This window comes from Thalassophryne amazonica, chromosome 5 (assembly GCF_902500255.1).
Source record: "Thalassophryne amazonica chromosome 5, fThaAma1.1, whole genome shotgun sequence".
In the NCBI taxonomy this organism is placed as follows: Eukaryota; Metazoa; Chordata; class Actinopteri; order Batrachoidiformes; family Batrachoididae; genus Thalassophryne; species Thalassophryne amazonica.
Genome location: NC_047107.1, coordinates 20,114,837 through 20,135,812, shown reverse-complemented (window position 1 = coordinate 20,135,812; position 20,976 = coordinate 20,114,837). Strand labels below are relative to the sequence as shown.

The 20,976-nt window shown below is 43.3% G+C and overlaps 1 protein-coding gene across 1 annotated transcript in view; it reads right to left on the bottom strand.

The window, feature by feature from the left end:
* ncs1b (neuronal calcium sensor 1b) overlaps positions 1 to 15,112 on the bottom strand; it is a 78,881-nt gene extending 63,769 nt beyond the window's left edge. The window contains exons 1-2 of the mRNA XM_034169770.1: positions 14,980 to 15,112; positions 5,366 to 5,508 (exon numbers count right to left, since the gene is read on the bottom strand). Of these exons, the coding sequence (XP_034025661.1) occupies positions 5,366 to 5,429 (64 nt within the window). The 5' untranslated portion in view covers positions 5,430 to 5,508; positions 14,980 to 15,112. The remainder of the gene's footprint in view (positions 1 to 5,365; positions 5,509 to 14,979) is intronic.
* Positions 15,113 to 20,976: the final 5,864 nt, after the last annotated feature.

Below are 20,976 nucleotides of genomic sequence, written 5' to 3'. Positions count from 1 at the left end.
AATATAACCTCTTTGTCATATATTACTGTATGTTAAAGCTAGTGAGATATAAACTTCTAAACTGAAAACACTGTTTTGCAACCTGGATAACACCTCTGGAAGGATTTACAAGACATTTCGCGGACGTCAGTGTGCACGCTAACTCAAAGCTAACTTCTGCTCTTGTCAAAAGATCATAAACGTAATATTGTTATTGATGATGATTGATAGAAGGCTTTATTGAACATTTACAAATTACAAAGACAATAGGATCTTAATAATTAATGTAAATATCTATATATATTAGAGCTGCCACAGACAACTATTTTGATAGTTGACTCGTCAGCGATTATTTTTGTGATTAATCGACTAGTCGGATCATACATAAATTGCAGCTTATCACATTTTATCGATATCGATACCATTATCGATTCCGCTTATCAATCCAATTCCTTATCGATTCCCTTATCGATACCTCCTGTGAATTTTCTGTGTGCTACAAGTAGGCTTTACAGGTTTTCTATGTCAACAACATTTTATGGAGTCTTAAAGTAAATAAATATTAAATTGGTCACTGGATCCTTGATCTCTGGACATAAATAAACTCTACATGGTGGATGCTTGATGTCTGGACATAGATAGAAAAAACCTATAGTTTTTGTCAAAAGCATTTCCTTTCAGACATTAACGGCATGGATGGCACTCCATGTGTCTGAGCTGAGCTCAGCTGGCTGCTGGAGTCTACAGGTCTGCAGCCATACAGTCTGGGGCTCCTGCACGTCAGCCAGGATGTCTCATTTTGCGAGGAAAAAAACAAACATTTTGATCGATTGCAGTTTATTGTTTCTATTACAACGTTTGGAAAGAGGTGTCATTTGATTTAAACATGATTCGCTTTGAAGTTATTAATTCCAAGCGGACTCTACCTTTCTAACTTGACTCGGTGGCACAGCGTTTGGAGCAACGGAATGGAGTATGATTCTTGTTTCTTTCTTGCAACAAGACAGGAGTCCCAGTTAGTCACTTTAATCTGCACAAAAGTGACTCACGATTGACATATTTTAATGGCTTTGAGAGGGATTAAGAAGCGGAGTTGCCACTTCTGAAGAGAAGCAGTGGATCGAAGCACTGCTTCATTGGTTCAAGGTCAAAGCAAATGACTCGTCGACTACTAAATTTGTTGTTGACGGTTTCAACAGTCGACAAACTCATGACTAGTCGACTAGTCGTGGCAGCCCTAATATATATAAAGTAGTGTTCAGAATAATAGTAGTGCTATGCGACTAAAAAGATTAATCCAGGTTTTGAGTATATTTCTTATTGTTACATGGGAAACAAGGTACCAGTAGATTCAGTAGATTCTCACAAATCCAACAAGACCAAGCATTCATGATATGCACACTCTTAAGGCTATGAAATTGGGCTATTAGTAAAAAAAAAAGTAGAAAAGGGGTATTCACAATAATAGTAGCATCTGCTGTTGACGCTACAAACTCAAAACTATTATGTTCAAACTGCATTTTTAGCAATCCTGTGAATCACTAAACTAGTATTTAGTTGTATAACCACAGTTTTTCATGATTTCTTCACATCTGTGAGGCATTAATTTTGTTGGTTTGGAACCAAGATTTTGCTTGTTTACGAGTGTGCTTGGGGTCATTGTCTTGTTGAAACACCCATTTCAAGGGCATGTTCTGTTCAGCATAAGGCAACATGACCTCTTCAAGTATTTTGACATATCCAAACGGATCCATGATACCTGGTATGTGATATATAGGCCCAACACCATAGTAGGAGAAACATGCCCATATCACGATGCTTGCACCACCATGCTTCACTGTCTTCACTGTGAACTGTGGATTGAATTCAGAGTTTGGGGGTCGTCTCACAGACTGTCTGCGGCCCTTGCACCCAAAAAGAACAATTTTACTCTCATCAGTCCACAAAATATTCCTCCATTTCTCTTGATATGTTCTTTGGCAAACTGTAACCTCTTCTGCACGTCTTTTATTTAACAGAGGGACTTTGCGGGGGATTCTTGCAAATAAATTAGCTTCACACAGGCGTCTTCTAACTGTCACAGCACATACAGGTAACTCCAGACTGTCTTTGATCATCATGGAGCTGATCAATGGGTGAGCCTTTGCCATTCTGGTTATTCTTCTATCCATTTTGATGGTTGTTTTCCATTTTCTTCCACACGTCTCTGGTTTTTTTTGTCCATTTTAAAGCATTGGAGATCATTGTAGATGAACAGTCTATAATTTTTTGCACCTGCGTATAAGTTTTCCCCTCTCCAATCAACTTTTTAATCAAACTACGCTGTTCTTCTGAACAATGTCTTGAACGTTCCATTTTCCTCAGGCTTTCAAAGAGAAAAGCATGTTCAACAGGTGCTGGCTTCATCCTTAAATAGGGGACATCTGATTCACACCTGTTTGTTCCACAAAATTGACGAACTCACTGACTGAATGCCACACTACTATTATTGTGAACACCCCCTTTTCTACTTTTTTTTTACTAATAACCCAATTTCATAGCCTTAAGAGTGTGTATATCATGAATGCTTGGTTTTGTTGGATTTGTGAGAATCGACTGAATCTACTGGTACCTTGTTTCCCATGTAACAATAAGAAATATACTCAAAACCTGGATTAATCTTTTTTTTCACATAGCACTACTATTATTCTGAACACTACTGTATATATATATATATATATATATATATATATATATATATATATATATATATATATATATATATATATATATATATACGAGGTCTGTCCGTAAAGTATAGGTCCTTTTTATTTTTTTCAAAAACTATATGGATTTCATTCATATGTTTTTATGTCAGACATGCTTGAACCCTCGTGCACATGCGTGAGTTTTTCCACGCCTGTCGGTGACGTCATTCGCCTGTGAGCACTCCTTGTGGGAGGAGTCGTCCAGCCCCTCGTCGGAATTCCTTTGTCTGAGAAGTTGCTGAGAGACTGGCGCTTTGTTTGATCAAAATTTTTTCTAAACCTGTGAGACACATCGAAGTGGACATGGTTCGAAAAATTAAGCTGGTTTTCAGTGAAAATTTTAACAGCTGATGAGAGATTTTGAGGTGATTCTGTCGCTTTAAGGACTTCCCACAGTGCGAGACGTCGTGCAGCGCTCTCAGGCAGCGTCATCAGCCTGTTTCAAGCTTAAAACCTCCACATTTCAGGCTCTGTTGATCCAGGACGTCGTGAGAGAACAGAGAAGTTTCAGAAGAAGTCGGTTTCAGCATTTTATCCGGATATTCCACTGTTAAAGGAGATTTTTTTAATGAAAGACGTGCGGGCGGATTGCAGCGTTGGCTCGCAGCCGCCGCGACGCTCCGTCACAGGAAAAACACGTCTGCTGGAAGCCTTAAGGACAAGTTGGAACATCTCCAGCTGATAAACAATTTCTCATATACTCACTCCACTGAAAGCCATCAAAAGCCAACTGGATTTTAACAAATGGTTATCAACACGGAGGTGTTTTCCTGTGCCGCCGCGCCGCGTCGGCTGCATCCCGACGCGCGGACCCGTCCGCACGTCTTTCATTAAAAAAATCCAAAAAAATGGAAAAACTCACGCATGCGCACGAGGGTTCAAGCATGTCTGACGTAAAACATATGAATGAAATCCATATAGTTTTTGAAAAAAATAAAAAGGACCTATACTTTACGGACAGCCCTCGTATATATATATATATATAATGTTTGTTTTTGTATTTTTGCAGTTTTGCACAACATCTGAGCTTGAAATACTCTGTACTATGTGAAACATATCCTGGTAATGCAATTGCCATACCAGTGCTTTACCATTTCAGAAGCATTTATCTTGAAATATTAATGAAAACAAACAGTGACATATGAATTCAATTTTGTAACATGCAGTTCATCTTATCACTGGTTTCTTTCCATTACCAGTGTATTCCTAATATCTACAACTCTTAATTGCAAATAATGTCAGTTGTAGATGTGATGGGCTATAATTACTCATTGCAGATTTCAGGCCTGGCCTGTCAAAACAGAAGGTGATACGGGCCTGCTAAGAAAAATAACTGTTTCACTTCCCACAGAAGCACAAAATCACATACTGCAGGCATGATTTTTTTTTTTTTTTACAAAATACCTGGACTGTTAAGACCTAAAACAAACTGTTGAACAAAGATAGCAGGCAAAGCTTCTCATAAGAGAGCAACAGAAAGATGGTAACAGGATGAATAATAGCAGAAATGTTAGATTTTCAATCAAGCACTGAGAGAACAAGGATGACTGTGCTGTGAGAAAGCACTTGGTACCGCTCTCAGCGATGCTAACCAGATAAGATCCTAATTATACTATTCCATTCCCCACTCAAAGAGGGCAATTAGGGAATAAAGCAAGAGAGGCAGGGTGAAAGGGTAAGAGAGTGGGAGAGTCAAGGAGTAAAGGACAGCAGTAAGCAGCCCAACCCAGCACGAAGCCCAATCTTCCTCCACAGCAATTTCCTGCCACAACAGCCTTCCTTGGTTCAGCTATGGCAAAACCCACCACACAAATAACACTGTGATTAAGCAGCCAGGGCACGTCAACTCCCACCCACACCTGCATGCTGTGCTCTTCAAATAATAATACTATACTCCAGAAATAACACACAAACGATTAACATAGTTTCTTCTCAACAGCTCTTCACTAATGGAATCTCTAGTGAAAATGTTTGCAGATTCAAGAATGATTTATTTTAACTTCAACCAGGAGTATCTAAGAAAATACATCTGACTTCTTTGTTGAAGAAAACATGTAATTTCAGAAGGTCCATTAACGCCATGTAAAAATGGTAAAAAGTAGCATGTGCACACACACACACACACACACACACACACACACACACACACACACACACACACACACACACACACACACACACACACACAAACACACACATCCTGAATTTTATAGCTGCTATAATACTCTTCTGCATCTACATATCTAGTTTAATTGAATCACTGTGATTTAAAGATCCTGGCTATAAATTCTGGCAAACCCTAAGCACAACATTTTCTAAACTTAAATCAAATGAGCAGTTTATTACAACTGACATTCAAACACAGCTCTATTTGATTAGGACAAACTCCTACAGAATTCCAACGTATGCACACCCAGCAGCAGAGGTTTTTACTGTACTGTCTGTGTGGAACTTCGTTGGTGGAAAATTGGGTTTAAAACATTGAGCACTAAAGTTAATGCGAATAACTAATAGGTGCTCATTTTAATTAACACTTCTTCACCTAATGACATTACAGGCTGTATGAAAACACTGTTAGCATTATTTAATCTAATTTCTCATCTTAATCTTTCAAAAAAAAAAGACTTGTAGGTACTCACAGTAGGTTTTTCTTGTCAACTCTTCCACCACCTCCGGCTTGAGCTTGCTGTTTGATTTCCCCATGATCTTCAGCTCTCCTCCACACCTTTAAATCCACCTCGACATGCGGCACCTGTTACTAATTCCACTCCAGGCTGCTCCTCTGTCATACACAGACACAAACACCAGTTTAGGTGCAATAACAGGGTGAAATAAAAGCTCTTTCAGGGTAAAGGCTGAAGTCCCATTCAAGCTAAGTGAGTCTGTCTTTCTGTGTGGTTCATGCTCAGCCTTAACAGTCCACACAGAGAAATTAAACCCCGGGGACCACGAGGTTGTTGAGTCTATATGAGCACTGAGCGCCTATGTGGCTGCCTCATTTCTTCACAGCCGTCTGTGGGCGAAAAGTGGCGTTTGGAACCATTGCTACTTTCGTCCTTGGATACAAGAGTCACTCAGTGGCTGAACTGAGCACGGTCACTCTCCCACAGTCATCCTCTGTTCTTCTCACTCCTCCCACCCCTCCTTTCCCACCGCTATCTCAGACACTCAGGGTATGTTATGAGAGAAAAGAATCCTCCTGCTCGACAGCAGAGATAAGGAGGTGTGTACTCGAAAGTACAATGAACAGAGCTTAACACGCATTCGCCCAGCTGCACTTCGCTCTCACTCATAACATTAAACGTTACACAAATGTTGTGGTTTAGCAAAGCTACCGGGTTTGAGGAATAACTGATGGAAAGCAGCTGGAGGTCTGTCCAGTTGGACAGCTCTGGATGCCAAGTTATCAGTGAAAAACTACTGCAGGCAAGCTCGTAAAATAAGCATGTGAGACATCAACCAAGCTTACAGGGTTAAATTTAAAGAGTGACAGTTTTATTTTTTCCTCCGTTCTGACTCATACAGTAACGCTCCCTCCTCGCTAGTATCACGGCAGCACAGAACAGTGATTTCCTCCTCTGTGTCGCTGTCACAGCAGACAGCAGATGAGCAACAATCTACTTTCTTTTAGAATTTTCGCTAATTTAAGCAATAATTGCTTTGCCTTTTTCTCAAACCCACAAAATTTGTAATGCATTCTTGATTTTCTGTTGCTTCAGGCAGTAGCTTTAAAACCAAGATCACAATAATGAAGGGATTAAAGGGGTGAGCCCACACATAAAATAAAGTGTAGTTAATCCTTTTGTTAATTTGATTATTTCTTCCTCTAAAATGTACAGACAAGAATACTGTTAAAGCAGTGGACCAATAAGCAGGACTACAAAGAGTAGTAGAATCATTAAAATCTTAGGGCCCCTTCACACATAGTACGAATGTGGCCGAATTGCGCATGGAGCAGGAATTGTATGCAATGCATGTAAAATCAGAGTTGCCTCCAACACCTCGGACAGATGTCGCTACAACTATTTTCGCACACCAGCAGCTGAAAGACAGAGTGTGCCCTGTGAGAGCCCATTCGATCCCTCTCACGGCAGGTGTTGGCCAAATTCCAGGTAATACACACAAACATCCAACACCGCTCACTTGACACTTAGAAAATGTGTGGCCATTCGCGCTGTTAGCACGAAAACAGTGAGCACTTTCGAGCTGGATGTGAAATTTGTCAAAGTACCCCCCACGAGTCTAGCACTGAAAACAGCAACACAGGTGGCGTGCCAGAGTGCCCCCCCCCCATAACACATGTGCAGTGCGTGTGAATCGTGTGTTGCGCCGGTGGGGTGGCTCAATGCAAAGGATTGGAATTGAGAAATTGTCCTATTGTGTGCACTGTACATCATGTGAACAAAAACACAATATCAACACAGTTATATTGTTTTATAATTTCCAGTTATCACTTTTTCATCAATATACAATAAGGTACAGTAGCTTCAACCCATTTGGCATCAATATTTTTTAGAAAATCATTCATACGGATGGTGCATATAACAATAAATACATTGTACATAACCGAATTTGTAAACAATATTTTCTGATGTGCCAAATGGTGCAATTCTACAGTACTATATATTGTTTAATCTATTACATTACAGTGGAACCTAATCATGAAATATTCATGGGACAAGTAAATTACTTGATATCCACATTTTTATAATATCAGGGTTGCAAAAATAATGAATAATAAAAAATATAAATCAACACTTGGATGTAAAAATAAACTGATTTTATGAGGAATTTGTAATTGTAATAGATTTCTTTATAACAAAGTGTACAGATAATACGTACATGTACAGATACTTGACAACTGACACTTGCATTGTGAAAACTGAGATAAGTTAATTTAAAAATTTATTATCAAGCATGTTTTCTGTCCATTTTTTCTCATTATCCCAGACAATGATCATTTTAACCTTATTTCCATTTTAGACAAAATGTTTTGACACTCTACAAATTTAATGCAGACATTTTTGTGATAAATTAAAAAAAAAAAACAATTGGACAAAAAACATATTATTGTAATCCAACAAGCCCATGACAGTCAGCCAGTTTCATGAACATGACGATGCAATTGGGCTTTATATTAATTTCATGATTATGGAGAACATGAGATGTTAAAAAAGAATGTTTTATAGATTTCTGTAGCATAGGTGGTCAGGTGCCTAGAAAGCAGCACCTGACATAAATGAACAGTGGTCGATTTACTTTTGTCAAACTGATCATTTGCTATATTTACATGTTCATGTTTACATGGTTAAAAATGGCTATACAAATTTAATTTTGTCTAGCAGGTTGACTAATCTATGGAGCATTTAGCCATGCTACACATCATAGATTGAACACTGCAAATGAATGTCATATACAATATCTCATCATTCTTAAAACATGTTCAGTTCAATTTGAATTACTGCTGTGAATCATCTGTAATCATTCATCTTCTGCTGTTGGTTAAATTTTCAAGTACAATGTTGTTTTTCAAAGTCAGGTTTGAAATCAAAACTCTTCTCTGTTGTATCCAGATCAGAAATTAAATCAATACAAAATTGACAGAGCTGTGTGGGCCTGATTTTGTCGTCTTACTATCAGGGATGGGTTTTGATAAGATTTTATCGATATCGATACCATTATCAATTCCGCTTATCGATCTGTTTCCTCATCGATTCCCTTATCGATACCTCTTGTGAATTTTCTGTGTACTAAAAGTAGGCTTTACAGGTTTTCTATGTCAACAACATTTTATTGAGTGTTAAAGTAAATAAATGTGAAATTGGTCACTGGATCCTTAAACTCTGGACATAAAAAACTCTAGATGGTGGATCCTTGATCTCTGGACATAAACAGAAATAAACAAAATCTATAGTTTTTGTCAAAAGCATTTCCTTTCAGACATTATTGGCATGAATGTCTTTCCATACATCCGAGCTGAGCTCTTGCAGCTGGCTGTGCTGCACGTCAGGATGTAATTCATAAAGAATGCAGGACAACTTATTTTGGGAGGAAAAAACGTTTTAGTCGATTGTAGTTTATTGTCTGTGTTACATCTTTTGGAAAGAGGTGTCATTTTATTTACAGCGGCAATTTGCTTTGAAGTTATTAATTCCGACCGGACTCTGTCTCAGCAGAGAGCCGTGCAGTGTTTGGAGCTGTGCCAATGGAATGGAGGACGATTCTCGTTTCTTGACTGCAACAAGACAAGAGCCCCAGTTAGTGACTTTAATCCACACAAAAGTGACTCACGATTAACATATTAAGAAGCAGACTTGCCGCTTCTGAAGAGCAGTGAATCAAAGAACCAACAAACTAGCAGATCGAAGCATTGCTTTGTTGGTTCATGCTTCAAAGTGGAGTCGTGCTGCAGAAACAACTGATTACAGACCCGCTGCAGGGTGTGTAATCAATGTAGAGGAATGATCATTTTCCCGACTAACACCCTCAAAAGCAACGGCTGCTCTGAAGGACCGATGAGAGAATCGTTAAGCAAAAAGACTATTGATATCGGTGGATCAAATCATTTTTTAACGATACCCGAAAAGAACTGGTTCTCGATACCCAACCCTAATTACTATACAGTTAAATTGTGACCAAAATATTAAAGATCCATTTTATTTTCAAATGTTATCAAACTAGTCACTTTATATGATCTGTAATTTTCATAACTCATCAATGCGAAAAAAAATCATACCATCTTGGATCTCAGAGTGATAGTACAGTGATCGTGATTGGTCTACTACACCATTGCACATAATACGATATTCAGATGAGTTTTAAAACCATCATCAGACCAATTATCTTCCGATAAATTTAGTTCCGATAACTTTCAGTCAATAACATTTTTTTTCTGATAAAGTGAGTAAAGTTTAAAGGTCAAAAATGTTTGTAAATCCTAAAATCAAATATTTATTCTGTCTGTTGTGTGTTTATTTATGGCAGACTGGCTGTCGCTTGCTGATGATATCAGCATTAAATGCAAAACGTGACTGACCGGTCGACGCAGGGAGCATTGTGGGTAGTGTAGTTCAGGTTCACTTTGTACGTTACAGTGTTTCCGTCCCTTGTCCCTTGGAAATCTGCTGCAAAACCCATCACACATCGTCCAAAAAGAATCATTTAAAAAAACTAAAGGACACTGGATTAATTCATCGCATTTAATCAAATGGTTATGGCTGCCAGGAGTTAAGGTTTTGTAAAATCTCAGCAATCATTCACCAGTCCGGTAGGTGGCGGTAAATGGACCTTAAACTGGTGCCGTCCGCCATTGGATCCGAAAGAAGAAGTGTTATCGTCCATTTGACACAAAAAACGGACAAATTTTAACATTATTTTATTTCTTTGTGGCTGACAGTATCGGCAAGACTCGGTGGGAAAGAGGACATCTCATGGCGCAACTGTGTGCAGAGGGACGTTTCTTCACTGTTTAGATCATTTTGGATAATCCCAGGATGATTATTTTTTCAGATGAATCCCACTATAACTTATATTTACTACATCTATTTTACTCTGCCAATCAATGCATTAATGGACGCATTTTGGTTGTTTACGCCATAGGGTTCAAAGCACGTGAAAAAAATGGCAGCTTTTAGATCATAAATGACGCTGTATCTAATACAAAGATAAACTTCTAATACTGTTTTACTGCTTTTGAAAGATGATGACAGTGTTTGGGGTTTTATTTTTTATTTATTCATTTTTAGTGTGTTTTTTGTGTTTGTGATCCTTCAATTTACCCAGCAGCCCCTGCGGCGCTTAAAGTGAAACTGGTTTATCAGAAGTCAAAAGTGTAATCTGATGTGGCCACGTCCGAATCAATACTAATAGTTATCGGTTAGCTGTAATAAAGATTTTTTTTTCGCAGTTTATTGGTTTATCGTCATAAAAGATAACTTTTCAGTTATCTGATTAATGGTTATCGAAGTTAACTTTCTGGTTAGCTGTGCCCACCATTGGTATTTGATAGTTGGTTTCAGAATGCAGACACCAACTCATGAAACTGGCAGTGTCTAGGTTTGTTAATCAAGGGTCATAACGCTGGTAAAATTGGTCCAACTTGAAGGATTTGATAATATGCGTATTAGCAACCTATAACAAGGACTGGTACCACGTTTCACAAAATTCCTCTTAAAAATGTGAGAGGAGTTGATTTCAGAATGCAGGCACCCACTCATGAAACTAACAGAGTCTAGATTTGTTAAGGGCCCCTTCACACATAGTACAAATGTGGTCGAATGGTGCATGAATGAAGCAGGAATCATATGTAATACATGTAAAATCGTAGCTGCCTCCAATGCCTCGTAAACCTGTTACTACAAGTATTTGCGCACTCCAGCGGCTGAAAACAGTCAGCAAATGATCACTTTCGAGCTGGCGGTGAAATCTGTCTACGTGCCCCCATGACTGTGAAGTTGCCAAGTGCATATGTGGTGTGCCAGAGTGTCGGCTCCTCCCACAACACGTGTTCGTGTGCTCCCTCCAACATATGGCGTGCGTGTGGTTGGCAAATGTTATCCTGGCCGAGTATATTTACTCTGCAAAATTTACTGTGTGTCTTTTGTGTGTTAATCAAGGGCCATAACTCTGCCCAAATGTGTCGAGCTTGCATAGTATTACAATATGCACATTACCAACCTATAACAAGGACTTGTACCAAGTTTCACAAAATTCCTCCTAAAAGTGTGAGAGGAGTTAATTTCAGAATGCTTATACCATTTTTGGGATGGAAGGACAGAAAATGCCACAACATAAAAATTGACCCAGAATCCATTCCTTATTTTTCCAAGTCAGACAAATTTCCGGCCCCATTCTTTACCATGCTTGATGGCCATGTTTTATTTTAGTTAAGGCTTGGAGAGGATACGACATTGTGTTAGAAATCTCAGCAGAACAGCTGTGGTGTGGACACAGAACTTTAAAGCAGTTATCGGCTTATTAACTGTGGCTAGACATATGAAAGAATCAAAAAACGCAAAGGTTACAATGGCAATCAGATGTTTAGTGACTGTCATGTGGAACTTTGAAATATGCAAGATTATGAAGCCTTGAAGCAGGAAGTAGCGCTGAACAGCACGGTGATATTCTCTATGTGTGTGCTGCTGAAGACGTAAAATCAGTTGTGTTGCAAGATATGTATTTATTATTTGTTAATGATCTTGTTCAGTCTGGTTTAAACTTATTACCTCCGAAGGAGGAGAAGGTTATGTTTTCGGTCGCGTGTGTTTGTTTGTTGGTTGGTTGGTTGGTTGGATTGTTAGCAGGATTACTCAAAAAATCCTCAACAGATTTCAATGAAATTTTTACCAGGGGTGTATCTTGGCCTAACTTAGAAGTCATTAAATTTTGATAATGATCCAGAACACGATCCGGATCCAGTAATTCTTTTTAAGGATTCTTTATCATTGCCAAATTCAACATTTTTGCATCTAACTTCATGAAGACAGGTCACAAAGGCTGAACAAAAATTAAGTTACGACACAACAATAATGCAGCATTTGTTTCTCCTCATTGAATAAACTTATTAGAAAATTTTAAAAAAACTTGTGTAGTTCATGCAGTTTATAAATATATTTGCTGAAGATCTAATGCCGCGTTCACACCGGGCACGATCAGACGCTACAAATTCGCGGGGGTCGCGTGGCGACGGACGCACTTCCTTCGCCCGGTGTGTCGCTCTGCTTGGGTGGACTTTCGCTGCGAAAATTCGCCCTGGTGCGTCATCAAATAGGAGGAGCTTCCATTCCACTCGGAGTCAAGTCATCATGACGGACCTTTCACACGGAGCGAGTTGTTGTGAAAAGCTCCCAATACAGAGAATATCATTATTTGCTGCAAGAGCTGCGTCTGGATGACGGCCGCTGTCAGCGGTCCTTCCGCATCTGCGGGACCCAGTTTGAGGACCAACTGTCCCATTCACGCGCGCACATGTAAACAATTAAAAAAAAAAAGAAACTCCGCTGCTTGCTGCAGCTCGCTCTTCCCCCAAAAAACTCTGTCATAATTGTGTTTAGAAACCAGTCACCATTTGTTTTATTATACATCTGTGTAGTTAATTAATAAAATATTCTCCAAACAGACAATTCGCTCGTGTGCACATGTAAACAAAAAAAAAAAGAAAGAAAGAAACTCCACGGCTTGCTGTGAGGCTGCTCCTCGCTCTTTCCCAAAAAAACTCTGTCATAATTGTCTTTAGAAACCAGTCACCATTTGCTTTATTATACATCTGTGTAGTTAATAAGTAAAATAATCTCCATGGACGATTCCCTCGCGCGCGCACGTAAAATAAAAATAAAAAGAAACTCCGCTCCCCCTGCTGTGGTGCTGCTGCTCACTCCAAAAACTCTCTCATAATTGTGAAATAAAGGACAAAAGAGACATAAGTCCTGCTCACAGGCTGCTACCAGAGACAGGACATGTTCACATCTTCAGTCAAACTCCAGACATCTCCACGTCACTACATATCCAGTCCGTGATTGGTCATCGCGGCGCGAAGAGACGAAAAAGTTCAGATTTTTCAACTTGGGGAGGAGGGCAACACGACGTGACGCGACGCAATATCGTGCTACAAATACGCAAAACTCTCAAAATCGCTTCACTCGCATCGCTTCACTCGCATCCACCGCGTCACGCTGTGCGGTTTGGCGCCAAAACGTGTCATTACATAGGAATTACGTGGCAACCTGTGGCTGCAGTCGCTCGTGTCGCGCCCAGTGTGAACGCAGCATAAGGGTTTAACCACTGAATCTGAAACATGATGGCAGATGCGTGAAACAATGTGGAATGTCTCTTTGCTAAAGGGTATTCCATGTGAGGTCAGTGACTCTATGGCCTTGGTGGAGGTTTGCGCTCTTCGAGTGCTTCTCGTTAGATGTATTTTTAATGCTGGCAGTGCCAGCTCGAGTGTAGCGAGAAAAACATCTCTTCAAAATAAGGTAAATATGAATTATGTGCCCACTACAGTGGGTTAGGGTTAGGCCTATCTAGCTGCAAACAAGAATTTTATTTGGAAAGAAAAATCAAAGCATTCTTTTTCCATTGTCTCTTGCTATTTTAAAGATTTCCTGTGTTTTGTCATCATTGGTTTTGTTTGTCAATCATCCTTGTATTTGTTCACTCTTGGTTCCTTATGTAGCTGTAGTTTAGTTCTGTTCATCACATTGTGTGTATTATGCTTTGGTCAGTTTTTGGTGGTTATTTACCTGCAAGTGTTTCCTGTCTGGTTATGTTCCTTTAGTTATTTATTGCACTCTGTTTATCATTTATTTTGTGTTGCTTTATTATACTTTAGTCACAGGGTTTTGTTATTTATCTGCAGTGCTTCTTATTTGATTATGTTGCATTTGTTATTTATTGCATTTTCTGTTTATCTGTTATCTTGTTTTATTAATTGCATTATTCTCTAGTCACTGGGTTTGTTTATTCTGTTTTTCAGTTGTTTATTTTGCTCTTCTCATTTGTGTATTCAGTTCTTATATTCAGGCTTAGTTTGTTACCAGTCATAGTTGTTCTGCATTCTGTCCATGGTTTCTGTTATTGCCTCTTGTTCTTTGACTATTCCAGCTCTTGTGTCTTTGTGTCCCACACTTTGATTCAGTCTGCTTTGCATTTTCACTCACTCCCGCTCTTGCACCTGCTCACACATCTTTGTCTGTTTCATCACCCCACTCTGTCTTCCTTCTTTCACTATCTTGTCTCATGCCTATCTCTGTTCACTAGTCACGCCCCCTTCCAGAACCTTCACGACACCTGAATCTCATTTCACTAATCACACCACCAGTTATTTAAGCACTCAGTCTCACAGTCCCTTGCTTGATTGTTGAATGTCTTTCACTTTCCAGCTGTCGTTTCCTGCCTCCTTTTGTCTTGTATTCAGCCTGCCGGTATTAGACCTTGTTTTGTCCTTGACCACGTTTTTGTCTCTGCCTTTGATTGCCACCACGCTTTGTATTTTGACCTCAGCCTGTTTTTTCGACCAAGCCTCAGCCTCACGTCTGTCGGTACCTTTGCCTCATTGCTGGACCACCTGTGAACCAAATCCCTGCCTTCTTCAATGATTAAACCTAATTCTAACTGCACCTGCTGTGAGTTCGCATTTGTGTCCACCTGGTTTGTGCCCCATCCTGACAGCCTGGTGCTGGAATGCATTAATACATAAACACAGCAGATGTTTGAGTCACAAAACACATAACACAAAACCGTATGTGGTCGTTACCTTCACTGGAAACACCTGTTCTTTCTGTCCATGGACAGTGATGTTCTTCTGAAGAATACGCAGATAATCATCATCTTGGGTTAGCTTGAGGCTGATGGTCCTGGATTACACTCTATGAATGCAAACAGACAGCAGTTCCTGTCCAAGAGAAGTGACAGTCATGTGAAATGCTTTCATATAACCTAACTGAGCCAAAGACACATGTCACATAAATCAAGGAACTTCTGAATGTTTGAGATACTGAATACAGCCACAAGCAACTCAAAATAAGGAGCACATGGAAGGCTCTGACTGTAAATGTACAGGTGTAATAAACCGCCACTCAAATAATGACTTGATTAGTTTAACAAAAGCAAATTAGGTGCAGAAATTCATTCTGCAGGAATCCCACAGCACTTCAATCTTTGACATAAAATAACTGCTCACATTACAAGGAAAAATGGTGCTCTTGCACTCGGTGCACCACACTGGTCAAATATTTACAACTCTAGAACTGTCAGCGGCACAAATTTAAAATCTGTGAACTTTCAAGGATGAAAAATTTAATTTAATACTGTTTTTTCTTAAAAAAAAAACATGCTGACATTAATTCATTTTCTATACCTACTTATTCCAAATAAGGGTCATGGGTGGGGCAGTCATCAAGCAAGAGGCAGGGAATACCTTGGACAAGTCTATCACAAGGCCACATGTAATGAGACAAACACATTTACACCTACTGTCAATTGAAACTTTCCAATTCACCTAACCTGCATGTCTTTGAAAGTGAGAGGGAGCCAGAGCACCCAGAGTGAACCCACGCAAACACAGGGACAACATGCAAACTCCACAAAGAAAGGACAGACTTTGCTGTACGGCAACAGCGCTACTAAGTCACTATGCTACCCTGAAAGCTGACATATGACCATGTAAATACTTTCTGTTTTACTGTGGTGTCAACAAGAAATGTTCTTCGATAACTGAAGAAGCCAATGGATGCACCAACAATGTTCAAAGCAATTCTGTTGTGAAGGTGTAGGAACACGGACCCACAACAGGGGGAGTTAAATGAACGGGCAATGGATAAGCCAAACAGTGACAATTTAATGTTGTTAAGTGCACAACGGAATACAGACAATAAAAGTTTTAGTACCACAGACAATTATATGTAGCATGACGTGTGGGCAGGCTTGAGGATAGGACACGTCCATCCCGAACCGAGCCGGATACCACACGGCCTTCACCGCCAACGGATCTGAAGAACACCGGAGCCGCCAAGTCGTGGATCCCCAGGTGGCCACCGTCTCCAGCTGTCAGACCTGGTACTGCTGGCAGAGAACAGAAACAGTATTGATGAGTGTGAGTTCGCACACTCAGTAATCCCACATTCTGTGTTCTTTTGGGAGGGAGCACCTCCACCTCCAATCACACACTCGTTCAGCTCCTGTCTAACCACTTATCTGGTTGGAGTGTGAAGCGAAGCCGTCGCTGATCACACCAAATGCCAATCCCTCAGATAAGGCAACACCACAGGAAAATGGCTGCAAATAAGTTCAGACTATAAGTCAGGGTTTAGTTCAGCAGAGAAAATGACCTCTCTAGTGGCTGATTTCTCGGCGGGGAGGTGGAGTTGTAGTCCGGCCTTTATGGTGGTGGTGATGAACTGTGGATGAGTGACAGCTGGTGCTGATGATGAGTGACAGCTGTCACTCCCAGTTGCTCCGACGCCCTCTTGTGCTTGAAGCCCGCACTTCAAGCAGGGCACCATCTGGTGGTGGTGGGCGAGCAGTGCCTCCTCTTCAGCGGCCCACACAACAGGCTGAGGACTTTAAGTATGGAAAATTGTCCAATGAACCTGTCCTTTAGTTTTTGGGATTCTACCTGTAGTGGAATGTCCTTCGTGGATAGCCAAACCGCCTGCCCGGGCTGATACGTAGGGGCCGGGGCACGCCGGCGGTCTGCATGGGCCTTAGCCCTCGTCCGGGCCTTGAGCAGGGCAGAGCGGGCGGTACGCCACACCCGATGGCACCTCCTCAGATGGGCGTGGACCGAGGGGACCCCGACCTCTCCCTCCACTAGCGGGAACAATGGGGGCTGGTACCCCAAACACACCTCAAACGGGGAGAGGCCGGTAGCCGATGATACCTGGCTATTATGAGTGTACTCGATCCAGGCCAGATGGTCACTCCAGGCCGTCGGGTGCGCGGAGGTCACGCAGCGGAGGGCCTGCTCCAGTTCCTGATTCGTCCGCTCTGCCTGCCCATTCATCTGGGGATGGTACCCGCACGAGAGACTTACGGTGGCCCCCAGTTCCCTGCAGAAGCTCCTCCAAACCTGGGAGGAGAACTGAGGACCACAATCCGAGACAATGTCCGATGAAATCCCATGCAGACGCACGACATGGTGGACCAGGAGGTCTGCAGTCTCCTGGGCCGTCGGGAGCTTCGGGAGGGCCACGAAGTGGGCCGGCTTGGAGAACCGGTCCACTATCGTGAGGATGGTGGTCTTGCCCTGGGACGGCGGGAGGCCTGTGACGAAGTCCAGGCCGATGTGAGACCAGGGGCGATGAGGCACGGACAAAGGCTGGAGGAGGCCCTGGGTCTTTTGATGGTCCGCTTTGCCCCTGGCGCAGGTGGTGCAGGCCTGGACGTACTCCCGGACGTCGGCTTCCAGAGACGCCCACCAGAAGCGCTGCAGGACAAATGCCACGGTTCTTCGCACCCCTGGGTGGCAGGAGAGCTTGGAACCGTGACAGAAGTCCAGGACAGCAGCTCTTGCTTCTGGTGGGACGTATAGTCTGTTCTTTGGGCCGGTCCCCGGGTCCGGGTTCCGTGTCAGGGCCTCCCGGACGGTCTTCTCCACGTCCCAGGTGAGGGTGGCCACGACAGTGGACTCAGGGATGATGGTTTCGGTTGGGTCTGATAGCTCGGTCCTGACCTTCTCTTCGTGCACCCGGGACAGGGCGTCAGATCATTGGTTCTTCGTCCCGGGGCGGTATGTGATCCGAAAGTCAAAACGCCCGAAGAACAGTGACCAGCGGGCTTACCTGGGATTCAGACGCTTGGCAGTCCGAATGTACTCCAGGTTCCGATGATCAGTGAAAACCGTGAACGGTACCGAAGCTCCCTCCAACAGGTGTCTCCACTCCTCCAGAGCCTCCTTAACTGCAAGAAGTTCCCGATTGCCGACGTCATAATTCCTTTCAGCCGGGGTCTACCTGCTGGAAAAATAGGCACATGGGTGGAGAACCTTGTCGGACTCCCTGCTCTGGGACAGCACGGCTCCTATCTCTGAGTAAGAGGCGTCCACTTCGACTATAAACTGGCGACTTGGATCGGGCTGCACCAGAACTGGCGCAGTCGAGAACCGGCGTTTCAACTCCCTAAACGCAGCTTCGCACTGATCCGACCAGGTGAAGGGGACTTTTGTGGAGATCAGGGCTGTCAGGGGACTAACCACCTGACTATAGCCCTTGATGAACCTCCGGTAAAAATTAGCAAAACCGAGGAACTGTTGTAGTTTCCTACGGTTTGTTGGTTGGGGCCAATCTCTCACCGCCGCTACCTTGGCCAGATCAGGGGCGACGGAGTTGGAGGAGATTATGAACCCCAGGAAGGACAAAGAAGTGCGGTGGAACTCGCACTTCTCGCCCTTCACAAACAGCCGGTTCTCCAACAACCGCTGCAGGACCTGACGTACATGCGTAACATGAGTCTCAGGATCCGGGGAAAAGATGAGTATATCGTCCAGATATACGAAGACAAACAGATGCAGGAAGTCCCGCAAGACATCGTTTACCAAAGCTTGGAACGTCGCGGGGGCGTTAGTGAGGCCGAACGGCATGACCAGGTACTCAAAGTGACCTAACGGGGTGTTAAATGCCATCTTCCATTTGTCTCCCTTCCGGATCCGAACCAGGTGGTACGCATTCCTAAGATCCAGTTTTGTGAATATTTGGGCTCCATGCAGGGGCGTGAACACTGAATCTAACAGGGGCAGAGGGTATTGGTTGCGAACCGTGATTTCATTCAGCCCCCTGTAATCAATGCATGGACGGAGTCCGCCGTCCTTCTTGCCCACAAAAAAGAAACCAGCACCCATTGGGGAGGTGGAATTCCGGATCAGCCCGGCAGCTAATGAGTCCCGGATGTAGGCCTCCATTGATTCTCGCTCAGGACGTGAGAGGTTGTACAGCCTGCTGGATGGGTACTCAACGCCCGGGATCAAATCAATGGCACAATCGTACGGACGGTGCGGGGGAAGGGTGAGCGCCAGATCTTTGCTGAAAACATCAGCAAGATCGTGGTACTCACTTGGCACCGCCGTCAGATTGGGGGGGACTTTAACCTCCTCACTAGCTGTCACACCAGGCGGGAACCGAGGATCCGAGACATTCCCAGTGGCAGGTTTCGCTCCACTGAGCCACAACACCAGACGGCCAATCAATCTGGGGATTGTGTTTTATCATCCAAGGATAACAAAATATCACACGGCAGGTAGAAGGTGTTACATAAAACACAATCTCCTCCCTGTGATTACCAGACACCACCAATGTCACTGGATGTGTCTGGTGTGTGATTAATGGAAGAAGGGTGCCATCTAGTGCCCGTACCTTCAAAGGTGAAGGTAGAGCCACTAGAGGGAGCCCGACTTCCCTTGCCCATCTGCTGTCCAGCAGATTCCCCTCCGACCCCGTGTCCAACAGTGCTGGGGCGTGAAGGGTTAGATCCCCACTCAGGATCGTGACTGGGATGCGTGCAGATTTTCGGGGTCTCCCCGCGTGGGTATTGTGACCCACCCTTAGCCCAGTCTCTAAGGACGAGTGCTGCTGTATTGACCGTTTGGGGCAGTTTTTCTGTGTGTGCTCGGTGGAGCTGCAGAGAAAACACTCCCCACGGACCAGCCTCCTTTGTCTCTGATCTGATCGCCTTTTGGCCCTGCTCATTTCCATAGCAACGTCAGCAGGGGGAGCTGTCGTCATGTGGAGTGCCCTGGCTGTGGAGTGTGGGGAAGACGGCTCCTTTTCGGACCCGGGAGGAAGAGGGACGGCTTGTGTCTGACCACGCCCCTTCATCTTGCTCCCGTCGGTGTTCTGTTAATCGGTTGTCTAACCGTATAACCAGGTCGATAAGCCCGTCTAAATCTCGCGGCTCGTCCTTTGCCACCAGGTGCTCCTTAAGGACTAGAGACAGTCCGTTTACAAAGGCGGCGTGGAGCACAACAGCATTCCAGCCGGCTCGTGCTGCCACAATGCGGAAGTCGACTGCATACTTAACTGCGCTCCGACACCCCTGCCTGATTGACAGCAGCAAGTTCGAAGCAGATTCGCCTCTATGGGGGTGATCAAAAACCTGCTTGAACTCCCTCACAAATCCAGTATACGTCGTTAGGAGCCGTGAATTCTGCTCCCAGAGCACCGTAGCCCAGGCGCGTGCCTCTCCTCGAAGCAGATTTACTATGTAAGCCACCCAGCTAGCGTCTGACGCGTACATGACGGGACGCTGTGAAAAGACGAGCGAGCACTGCATTAAGAAGTCCGCGCACGTCTCGACACAACCTCCGTACGGCTCCGGAGGGCTTATGTATGCTTCAGGGGACGGTGGGGGGGTTCGTTGAACGACCAGCGTAATGTCTGTTTCAGGCCTCCGGTCAGCAGGGGGAGGTGCTGCAGCAGCGCCATGAGCATGCGCTTCCACCTTGGCGATGAGAGCCTCCATCCTCCGATTGAGAATCACACTCTGCTCGGTGACTAAGTCCAGCCGAGCAGTGAAAGCGGTTAAGATTTGCTGCAGCTCACCTAACATGCCTCCTGCTGACGCCTGTGCACCTCGCTCTTCCATTGGCTGTTCAAGCGATGGTTGACGCCCCTCGGGATCCATGACGCTGGCCGAGAAATCCTGTTGTGAAGGTGTAGGAACACGGACCCACAACAGGGGGTGTTAAATGAACGGACAATGGATAAGCCAAACAGTAACAATTTAATGTTGTGAAGTGCACAACGGAATACAGACAATAACA